The sequence below is a fragment of the Daldinia childiae genome (genome assembly GCF_008694065.1).
Source record: "Daldinia childiae strain JS-1345 chromosome Unknown Scaffold7, whole genome shotgun sequence".
Taxonomy (NCBI): Eukaryota; Fungi; Ascomycota; class Sordariomycetes; order Xylariales; family Hypoxylaceae; genus Daldinia; species Daldinia childiae.
Window position 1 is genome coordinate 663,090 of NW_022984648.1, and position 11,909 is coordinate 674,998.

The window sequence follows — 11,909 nt, forward strand, 5'->3', positions numbered from 1 at the left end:
TGCGATATAATTAGTAGGGGGCTAGAATCATTCACGTCTTACAGACGGGAGAGTCAGCAGAATCTTGGCACTCACAGAAGAAAAGTATCAGTACAATGGATCCTCAACGTGATATTTGTAAGACGGTCGCGGTCGCCTAAGTTGGAATTGGTGGTGTAAATGGAGCTCTAGGATTGGACAACCCGTACCGTGACAACCCGAATACAACTACAATTATACAATAGATCCAAACCCCCCTGATCCCGTTATAGTTTATAGTCTGACCACATCGTGACAATTACTCATAGATATCAGTAACAGGGTATGACACACCGCTATTCGTTGCCTAACGATAATCATCACATAGTTACAATTTCGCATGGTGTAGTAGAATCGACAGTTGTGTAATCCGGTAGCATCGGAGGTCGTTGAGGGGTCCCTCTATACTCAACCGCCTTCTCGCTTACTTGCTGAGACCCTCGCACTCGTCTTGCTATGGTCGTTCTCCTTTCAAACACTTTCGAGCTTTCTACTCCCTCACTCCCGGTAGAGATCTCCTTGAGTATACTCTCTTTGAGTGCCTCCGGGTTATTCTATCCCAAGTATCACCCTTGGAAGCAGCTTAATTCTTTCACATTGCGAGGATGTCATCTAGAAGCATGGCCTTCAGGGGAAAGGCCCTATATGCTGCTATCATTATTCTCTTATCCAATCCTTTGCTTCATACAGTGTTTGCCCAGTTGGATGCGAATGAAACGGAGGTTCAGTCAAATCAACTCACAGCATTTGCACTACAGGCAGGTCTTCAAGAAGCCGATGAAGATCCGGACTACACGTGTACTGCATCCAACCCGTGCAAATTAGGATGCTGTGGCTCAGTGTAAGTACTCAGGACAGGTTCAATTCTGGGCTTTCAAGCTTACAAGATATAGGGATCCAACAACTGGCAAAGGTACTTGCGGCATGGGTCCGGACTTCTGCGGTGAAGGATGCATTTCGACTTGTGACCAGAAGTCTGAGTGCGACCCGGGATGGGGTATGCAGTGGTCTAACGCCAGCGCCTGTCCGTTGAATGTCTGCTGCTCCAAATTCGGGTTCTGCGGCACGACGCAGGAATTCTGCGCGGGCAAGACGGTTGCAAGTCCGCAGTGTCCAGGGGGGACAAGTGCCGACCAGAAGCTCATCGGGTACTACGAGGGCTGGAACCTAGCAAGGCCTTGCGGGAGTAGGTCCTCAATCTCTTCTTGTGTACATCCTTACTATCTACCTGCAGTGATGAGATGGGTCGAATTGATTCTTCAAGTGCCTATATCCTGAATCAAAAACGTAAAGTCTAACCAAGCTTTTAGCTATGAAACCTGAGGACATCCCTCTAGGTTGGTACACCCATATCAACTTCGCCTTCGCGCTGGTCAATCCTACCACATTCCGGATCGACCCCATGGACGCCAACACAGCATCTCTATACAAGCGTGTTACTGCTATAAAAGAGAAGCAGACCGACCTGAAGGTCTGGATTGCCATCGGCGGCTGGGCGATGAATGACCCCGGGCCGTACCGCACCACATTTTCCGACTTGGCGGCAAGCGAGGCACACCAGGACGCCTTTTTTGAATCTCTCCTCACGTTTATGCAGCAGAACGGGTTCGACGGAGTAGATATCGACTGGGAGTATCCTGTTGCTGATGACCGCGGTGGAGTGGCGGCGGACTTCGATCATTACCCGAATTTCTTAAAAAGGTTGAGAGAAAGACTGAACGCATCGGGCAAGGAGTATGGGTTATCTATTACTCTGGTAAGACACTGATCCAAGAACTCGCCTGACCTTATGACTTCTAAAGGATTAATCGCATCTATAGCCCGCATCTTACTGGTATCTCCGTGGCTTTAATCTCAAGGAGTTGGAGCCATATCTTGATTGGTTCAACATCATGACATACGATATCCGTGAGTACTCTGTCTCTTACCTTTCATTCGATTCAATGTATTTCTAGCGGCTTTTCAATGTAGTTCTACCCAATAAGCTAATTGATACTGTGTAGACGGTGTTTGGGACCGCACGGTTGATTCCATCGGTCCTTACGCTTACGCTCACACCAACTTGACGGAGATACAATTGGGCTTAGAGCTCCTCTGGCGCAACAACATCAATCCAGGTCGCGTAGTCATGGGATTGGGCTTCTATGGTCGCTCGTTCACCATGAAAGACCCCAACTGCATGCACTCAGGATGTGAGTTCAGTGACGGTGCCCACGGCGGCGAGTGCACTGGGACGCCTGGTGTGCTCTCAGCAGCGGAAATCGTGAAGATCATCGCTAATGGCGCGACTATTACGTTCGACGAGGAAGCTGCTGTCAAGGTCGTTACCTGGGACACTAACCAGTGGGTTAGTTGGGACGATGCTGAGACGATGAAGATTAAGATGGACTATGCGAATCAGCGGTGTTTAGGAGGGTAAGCCCCCTTTTTGTTTATTTATTCTCCACTGGCACGATTTCCACTTTCTCTAACGGATTCATAGATGTATGGTCTGGGCCATTGACTTAGATGACGGTACGTTGCTGAATGCGCTGGGTAGTGTCTCGTCACGGCCAAAGCAGCGCACCTTGAAGGATCTTCCGGATATCCTTCCGGATTTTGAGTCGCCGTGGCCGGACAAAGATGAATTGTAATTGTATTAGTTAATAAGAGATTATTATCCTATAAGATATATTGAAAGTCTATTTATTAGAAGCTTCCAACACTTGATTAAGGAAATCATATTTGTTCAAGTATAAATGAGGATATTTAATTATCGTAGATCTACCTCTGACTCAATGAACTAAGATAAACAACCCGCATCCGGGTCCTTCTTCAAAACGTTCTTAAACGTATTAAAGTACGCACTCCCCTTTTTATTGAGCAGCTGTCCAATGGTCTTTTTAGGCGACCCGTACATCTTGCGCAAGCCTTCGATATCGAGAGAGCTGGGCCTGGTTACGGGCTTGATGACATCTCCGTTTGGCTTGGTGAGTAAAATAGCCTGATCTGTCCCGTCACCCGTATTGCCGTTACCAGCCGTGCTGGGGTAGATCATAATAGAAGTCCAGTCAGGCTGCTTTTTCTTGTCCCATTGCCCACCCAACAGCACGGGTAGATAATTGAGACCACCTGCAAAAGACCAATCAGATGCGATCTTGCGACTGTGGCATAATAGTTCCTTTTCCTTAGCTTTTTCGCTAATGGTTAGAAAGGTACTTTCATCGATACGGGCAGTAGCAGCGGCGTAGTCAGCCAGCCGTTCACAAAAGAAGCTTCCGTCGCCAAAAAAGTAATCATCGCGTGGCTCGCCACTCCAGGACTCAGCCCACCAATCTGGATTCTGGTGTTCGTGATGGAATCCCCAGGAGTGGCCCATCTCATGTGCGTAATTTGCTACAACGTTTCGGTGCCCCATGGTTAGAACATCGCTGAGCACCATTCGCGGGCCGAGCTTCTCGTACGTGTTGTCTAGGTTGGCTGGACTTAGGTTAGGGCCCATTCCGGGTGTCGTTGCCATGTTGGCTACTCCGATTCCAGCGTATATTACTAGCAAGAAGCTGGGTCGGTTGTAACGGTCGCTGCACCACGTTTTATCGTCCTGTACATCCCACTTGAACCAGCCTTCATCGTCGTCCAGCCCCTTATCTCTCCAGAGCCCACGAGCCTCTTCTAACGGGCCGCGTAGGATGTCTTCTGTAGATTTAGAGTCGGGTCCCCACACGGCCTGCTCGAAGCACACCTTGATATTACCCTGAGGCCAAAGACGTTGCGTTACGCCGTCCTGCTCAATGCCAAACCAACGCTTGTGAATTGACTGGGAGCTACCATTGTGATAATGGTATTCGGCATTGGGTAACGGCTCATACTGGCTAATACTACGACTTTTGATCATGTCTGTATTATTGCCATAAGACTGGAACGAAAGGTCGCGAGCCTGGATAGCTTCGTGCTGCACAGCACGCGAGTACCTGACATTGGACTCCCAAGCTCGACTACCTGCATTTACGCCTGGGACTGCAAAGACTACAAGACCCAAGCCAGATACTAAGAAGGAGAACATTCTTGCTGTTACTGATGTTATTCTCATTGTGTCGATCAAAGAAAGGCAGAATGGTAAAAACGATATCAACAGCCCAGGGGAGATGAAAATAGTTAGCTGCCTATGTTCGATAGGATGAGTAATTTCAATCACCGACTCAAGACCTCCCTACTAAGTGAAAAATAGTCTCAACAAAGGGCTAGAACATGCGATCCCAATTCTAGGTACAACTAAGCAACAAGTACTGGTACTTATCATGTATAGGAGGGTGTCGGTCAGAGCCCTGAGAATGGTAGCTTGATACCCGAATAGGAAGGTTTGACCGTAAGCTGTCAGCCGCTTGAGCCTCCGATCGTGAGAAATCCCTTATAGCCTGATTAATAATAGTTGGATTACATATACTCCCGCCTTTGCAAAACAAGGTTCTCAATATCGATGGTGAACCGTTAGAACATCTTCATCTCCTGATTTCTGATGACGGGGTTGCATTCACGCTGACTATTGATTCCTTGGCATTTAATGGTGAGAAATAGAGTCGGACATCGAGTCGCGTGGTTCTATGATTGAGACCGGTCAGCCTGCATTTAATGTAAGACTGCGTGATGTAGAAGTCTTGGCAATATAACATGCAGGTGTTTGTCATACCTGTGATACCGAAAGAGAGGGCGACGATGTCGAACGAGTATAGAGTAATAGCCATGACGAGTTTGCCGCCGTCTTTGAAAGCTAACACTTCAAGCGTGCTGTTGGTTTTGATTTCGACCCTGAGACTGTTCTGCAGCTCTTCCGCTCATTCAACAGTTCTCCCTTAGTGATTTTAGACTCCTTTCTGGTCTCCCGAGATACGTAGCACATAAGTGGGAGAATGTTGTCATTAAAAAAAATCTGTACCCTAGGGGTATCATGGCTCGCCCAGAGAGCCTACGCTCAAGACTCATCGCCTTCGGGGCCGACGATGCCCAATATCGTCAAGAACTGTAATGCATTTTACACGGTTCTTGAGGGTTCTGGCGACTCGTGCTGGTCCATCACACAAAAGTTTAGCATCACGCTAGACCAATTCTACACCTGGAATCCAGATGTGACGGACGATTGTGGTACCAACTTCTGGCCCGGTTACTCATACTGCGTTGGTATAGATCCCAATATACCAACGACATCATCTTCATCTTCCACCATATCGAGCACCAGCAGCAGCAGCAGTAGTAGTAGTAGCAGCAGTAGCGTGACATCTAGCAGCACTATAACGACCAGTGTACCGCCCAACACGGAGCCGTATACAACCAACTGGCCCATCACGAACTGGACTATCACCCCGACCACGGTAGAGACGAACTTCCCGCCGCAGCGAACCCAACCAGGGCAGCCCCCAGTTTGCAATAATTGGTACTATGTCAACCCAACCGATACATGCGACAGTATCGTATCTACTAACTCATGGCTGACCCTCGAGAACTTGTAAGTCCCCTTGCATATTCGGTATATTGCCTTGATGTGTTTTTTTCTGGATCCTGACTTTCGAGAAGGCATGCTTGGAACCCAGCCCTCGATAGCGACTGCTCAGGACTGTACGCTGGCTGGTGGCTCTGTATTGGTATCCCAACAACCTCAACAGCCGAGTTTGGCTGGACCACGACTGACGCACCACCTGATATACCTACATTCACAGGTAATTATACCTTTACACCACTCCCGGAAGTTAACTCCACCTTCGTAGCCGAGCCCATACAGACGGGGATTATCGGCGGTTGCCTGGCTTTCTATCAAGCTCAGAGTGGTGATACCTGCCGCAACATCGTAGACGGCCACTATTTGACTGAGGAGGACTTCATGGCGATGAATCCAGCTCTTAATGGAAATTGCGACGGTCTCTGGACTGGATACTACTACTGTGTCGTCGGGCCTAGCGGTATCACTGCTATGCCCCCTACCGCCACGTCGCCGCCGGCTACAATTCCATCTGGTCAAACTGGCGATTGTCTTCATTGGTACCAGCGCGATGGAGAGTCCTGTACCGATATCGTCACCATGTTTGGTATCTTCTCCCTATCCGACTTTCTAGCATGGAACCCCAGTCTTGGGGGAGAGTCATGCGGAGGTATCGTTGATGGTGCTTGGTATTGCGTTGGCATTCCAGGAACGCCCACCACGAGAACGAGTCCTGTGCCGACTACTACGGGTCAGCCACTAACACCCACGCAAAGTGGGATGGTAACCGGATGTACCAAGCTTTGGCTTGTCTCTTCGTCGGTACCCATATCTACCAATGCCTTATAACAATACTGACGTTGTTTAATTCTAGTACCGATACCTGCGACTCTATAATTTCGGCGAATGGCCTAACCCCTGATTTATTTTACCAGTGGAATCCAGCAGTCGGATCAGGGACTTGCGACAACCTAGCACCGGATTTCTATGTCTGCGTCGCGGTAGGCGATTCCGCTTCGTTGCCTCCAAGTACGACAAGTTCGTCGCCAACTAGCACTATTGCCTCAGCCATCACCACACCAACCCCAGTCCAGGTAAGTAGATTATGGATGGACGAGGAATTGCACAGTTATAGATAACTGCTAATGGAACGGTAGGCGGGTATGGTATCCGGTTGTAGGAGGTTTTACAAGGCGCAGACGGGCGACGGATGCTGGGCCATTGCTAATTCGGCGGGAATTAGTCTTGAGTAAGTAGAATTTAGCGCTTAAAAATCCTTGGGTGTGTGCTAACGAAGTAATTATAGCGACTTTTACGCTTGGAACCCAGCGTTGGGAACAGACTGCGGGGGTCTTTGGCTTGATAATTGGTATTGTATCGGAATTGCAGGGCCTGTAACAACTATTTCCAGTGGGCCACCAGTACCAACGTCGTAAATATAGGTAGCATTGCTCTTGATAAATAGCGAATAATTCCACTATTTACCAATATAATTCACTACTGCCATATCTCAAGCTTTAAACCGCTTCAGGGAGTGGCGGTGGGTACATATCCTCAACACCGTGGACGATCCAATAACCGCTAATCGACTGATTCGAGGTATTGAGGTCAGTAGACACGTCGGAAGTTGGGATATTTCTCCATAGAGTCTCAGGGTCTGGGTCTATTCCGTGACGCCAAGCGATATCTCGACCTTTTTCCACGAGCTTACGCGTAGAGTACAGAGACGAAGGTAAGGCCACGCGACACTCCTGAAGCCGCGACATTCGTACAAGCATAGCGTCAACTTTTCGTAGAACCTCTTCTATTTCATCATACATTTCTCGTCCTCCAATTGCTAGCATAGGTTGCCGCATTCGTAGCACATCTTGAAATGAGAGATATAGATAGCGTAGGTTGGGTAAGATTTGTGGTAAACGTGCCAAGAGTGCGAGCCGATCACACTTTTCTAGCCCATCTTTATCGTTAGCATCCCAACGGAAATATTCACTAGGTGGTATAGTTAGATTCCATGATAACTCAGCCGCTGTGATAGCCAATACGTGCTGTAGCGGCAGAAGTCGCGGAAGACGAATAGCGAGCTCGGCATAGGCGATATGAAATCGGTTCGTAGAGTATAACACATCGACACCTTCGATATATGCCTGTCTACAAACTAGCAACCAGCCTTGAACACCAATGAAACATTTGGCTGGTGCATGGCCAGGATAGAGGACGCAGAGGCATCGTGGCAACATAAAAGGGTCGCGACAACCATCTTTCGCTGGCTCTTCATCAAAAATACTAACTCCTGGAGGATACAGATTAAAATTCCAGTTCGGGAAGCGAGCATGGCAGACGCAGCTCCACCATGTCCATTCTTGCGGTTGAGTAGTGTCACGTAACGATGGGTGGAATAGGTGCGCGTTCGCGTGTCGCTGAGGGCGTGGTTCGGCAATGTTACGATCTTTCTTTGAGTATTTCTTTAATGGGTGTTCCAAGCGTAAATCTAGGTGTACTGTACGTCCACCGAATGCTTCTATGAGAATGCGACGTCGAATCTCAGAAGGTAAAGATTTAAAGAACTTGCTGTTTGCCGTGGCGGTTGGCAAGGGTGATGTTGCTGCGAGGGGCTGTGGTCGATCATCTGGAAGCGATGGCATCGCTGGTAGCTTTTGCTCTTTAAATCGGCCGTTCAGCGTGAGCCTTTCGAGGTACCCACGGAATCGGTCCATCGAGCTTGATTTAGTTGCCTAGATACCTTAGGAGGTAGATATGCGAAATAAGAGCATATGGTATATGTGTGCGATAATATTAATTGCAAGTGTTCTCAGATTCTTCAAGTTTATGAATGTCTCAGGTAGTTATTACTCGTTATTACATATAAACGTCTCACTGAAACCTGGGTGCCTTAGGTGCCTTTCATTTACTGCTTACGTACTATTTTTACTGTACGACAATACCAAATCATAAGAGTAAATCGATTTAATTTGGTTGCTTCAAGATAAATTTATTTTTCTATCCAAGCTCATTCACGTGAAAAACACATCTTCTTGGTTCAAAATGAAGTCATTTCTAATAGTAGGAAAGTAATATTTATATCAGCCATCAATAAATCCAAGCAACACGGCAATGCGAGTCGAAATTTATATTTTCTTCAAGTTGCCTTCCATTTCGCATTCTGACCAGCAACGGACTGTACACCAGCCACCGTCAAACCCTTTCCGGGATATTCTCTAAAAGCCCGTGCCTACCCGTTAGGTTGGTAAGTTCATATCCTTCAGGTGCTTCGTACACGGGTTTACGTGTGATTTCGCCTTCTTTGGCGATGAAATTCTGTTGTCTGTCATGCTTGTTCTAAGTTATGGCTGCTGGCCCTTACGGTGGACTATTAGTTTAACTGTGCCAAAATCAAAAAAGTTAATCGCATTATGCCTTAAGTTTACTTAAGGTTTTGTGTCAAGAGATTTTTAGTATGCTAGAGGTAGAGCTTTGTTAGCCTTGCATCTCAGCCTTGCGCTAGTTATTTTAGCCTTACGCTAATACGTTTTAAATTAATAAAATTAATTAAAAATATTTTATAAATATATTATTTATTTTTTAATATATTTTAATTATTTTATTATTATTTTATAATATTTTTAAAATATTTAATTAAATTTATTTTTTATTATTTATATTAAATAAATTAAAAAATTATTATAATAAATGATAATAAATATTATATAAATAATTAATAAATTTTAAAAAATTATATTAAAAAAGTTTATTAAAAAAATTAAAAATTATATTATTATAAATATTTTTAAATATTTAATATATTTATTAATTATATAAATTTTATTAATTTTATTTTAATTAATTAATTTTATTAAATTTTGTTATAATTATTTATAATTATAATAAAAAAAAATTAAAAAAAATGAATAAATAAATAAAATAAATAATAATTTATAATAAAATTTAAAAAAATATATACATATATATATATAATAATTAAAAATTATAAATAATAAATAAAATAATATAAATAAAATAATAAAATAATAATTAATAAATATATTAAATATTTAAAAATAATTATAATATATTTATTAATAAATTTATAATAATATAACTTTTAATTTTTTAAATAAGTTTTAAAAATTAAATTATTTAAATATAAAAATTTTTTAAATTTTTTTTATAATTATATAATATTTAATAAATAAAATTAAATAATAATATAAAAGGTTTTATTTAAATAATAACCATAATTAAAATAAAATAAATTATAAATATATTGAACAAAGTTAATAGTTTTGGTTTTAATATCAAGCTTTTATAAATTTGATTCCAAAAACTTATAAATATAATTTTGTAAAATATATGAATAAAAATAGAAAAAATATACTTATTATGGAAGAAATTATATATAATGGATATATGCAACTATAAAAGATACTTATATTAAAATTATTATTATATAATTAAAGATAAAATCACATAATATTTTACTTTTATTTATACCTTTTTTTTAAATTTAATCAAAACCACAAAATCAAATTTAACCCATAAAATAAAAGCTAAAACTTTAAAATAATAACATACATAAAAATCAAATTTAAAACCTTAAGAGAAAAAAAAAAAAAAGCATTACTTTAACTATTAAAACTATTGATCAAACTTTACGTAATATTGCTATTTTAATATCTTTAATATTATTAGTTTTATTAGGTTTTAAATCTTAAATTTATATGCTATATAATTTAATTTAATTAAGATTTATTAATTAGTTATTTTTAAAGTATCTTAAATTATTAAATTAAATCTTTTAATTATATAAATTTATATAATAATAAATTTAATTATAATATATATTAATAAATTAAATATATAATAAACGTATAAAAGATTATATAAATTTCCTTTACAATAAATTTATTAATTAATTTTTTTTTCTTTCTTTTTTTAATATTATATTAAAATAATTTTTATAATTAATTATTTACTTTTTTTAATATTTTAATTTTAATTTAAATAAGTTTTAATATTAATTAGGTTTTTACTTTTTTTATAATAAATTTATTAATTAATAAGTTAATTAATTAATTAATTGATTAATTGTTTTTTTTATATTTAATTTTTTTAATTATTTTATATATTAGGTAAAATATAACTTAAAAAATATTATATAATTATTTTTAAATATTTTTAAAAATAATTTATAATAATTATTAATATTTTTGTTAAACTTTACTATTATATTCTTTTTTATGCGTTAATAAAATTAACTTAATCTTTTAATATTTAATTAGTTAAAATAGCGTTATGGTTTTTATATATATTTTTATAATTATAATAAATTATAATAATATTTTTTAAATCTTATTATATTTTATATATATTAATTGGATAAAAATATTAGAAATTTAAAAGTTATATTAATTTAATGATTAATAAGTAATGTAATTGTTAAGGTTTAAAATAAAGTTTTTAATAAAGTTATAAATAAAATTATATTATATTATATTATATTATATTATATAAATATTAAGATTTGGTTAAATTGGTTAATAATTAATAAGTAAGTAATTTAAATTTTTTAATTAAATTTTTTAAATTTTATTTAAGTTATTAATTAAAGGTATTAATAAAATTATTATAAATTTGGTTATTAATTAATAAATAAGCTTAGGTGTTAATTGTTAAAGTAGTTATTTAACTTAATTAAGTTACAATAAGATATTTTTAATAATATAATTTTTTTAAAATTAAAGTTGTAGTTTAAGTTGTTATATGGTTGCTATTAAATAAAACTAATAGCTTTAACTTTAATATTAAGCCCTTATAAACTTAATTTTAAAAATTTATAAATATAATTTTATAAAATATATAAATAGAAATAAAAAAAATGTATTTATTATGGAAAAAATTATATACAATGAGTATATACAACCATAAAAGGTATTTATATTAAGATTATTATTATATGATTAAAGATGAGATCACATGATATTTTGCCTTTGTTTAATATATTTTATTATATAATTTTATTAATATTTTTTTATATTTTATATTTATTTTATTTACATATATATTATAATTTTTATTATATTTTTTATTAATATTTTTAGTTTATATTTTATTTTATAATTTTATTTAATTTTATTTAATTTAATTTAATTTAATATCATTTAATTTAATTTAATTTAATTTAATTTAATTTAATTTAATTTAATTTAATTTAATTTAATTACAATATAAAATATATATATTTTACTATATTATTTTTATTTAATTATATAATTATATTTAATTTAAATATTATAAAATAAAAATATATATATAATTTTTATATAATTTTAAATTATAATTAAATAATATAATTATTGTTTAAATAAAATCTTTTTTATTATTATATTTTTTTATAATAATTTTTTAATTTATTAAATATAAATAATAAATTTTAATTTTTAAAAAA

General features: G+C 37.7%; 4 protein-coding genes across 4 annotated transcripts; 2 read left to right on the forward strand and 2 right to left on the reverse strand.

Moving 5' to 3' along the window:
- Positions 1-623: 623 nt before the first annotated feature.
- Positions 624-2,651, forward strand: GL218_06484 (Killer toxin subunits alpha/beta; the record flags this gene model as incomplete). The annotated part of the gene is made up of 6 exons (XM_033583197.1): positions 624-859; positions 912-1,204; positions 1,329-1,774; positions 1,839-1,926; positions 2,022-2,433; positions 2,501-2,651. 6 exons carry the CDS (start codon positions 624-626, stop codon positions 2,649-2,651), a joined length of 1,626 nt encoding a protein of 541 aa, XP_033433372.1.
- Positions 2,652-2,800: 149 nt separating this feature from the next.
- GL218_06485 (uncharacterized protein) lies at positions 2,801-4,060 on the reverse strand (the record flags this gene model as incomplete). The annotated part of the gene is made up of 1 exon (XM_033583198.1): positions 2,801-4,060. One exon carries the CDS (start codon positions 4,058-4,060, stop codon positions 2,801-2,803), a length of 1,260 nt encoding a protein of 419 aa, XP_033433373.1.
- Positions 4,061-5,567: 1,507 nt separating this feature from the next.
- GL218_06486 (carbohydrate-binding module family 50 protein) lies at positions 5,568-6,903 on the forward strand (the record flags this gene model as incomplete). The annotated part of the gene is made up of 5 exons (XM_033583199.1): positions 5,568-5,607; positions 5,655-6,156; positions 6,342-6,561; positions 6,625-6,716; positions 6,774-6,903. 5 exons carry the CDS (start codon positions 5,568-5,570, stop codon positions 6,901-6,903), a joined length of 984 nt encoding a protein of 327 aa, XP_033433370.1.
- An 81-nt stretch (positions 6,904-6,984) lies between these two features.
- On the reverse strand, positions 6,985-8,109 carry GL218_06487 (uncharacterized protein; the record flags this gene model as incomplete). The annotated part of the gene is made up of 1 exon (XM_033583200.1): positions 6,985-8,109. One exon carries the CDS (start codon positions 8,107-8,109, stop codon positions 6,985-6,987), a length of 1,125 nt encoding a protein of 374 aa, XP_033433371.1.
- Between the last annotated feature and the right edge of the window lie 3,800 nt (positions 8,110-11,909).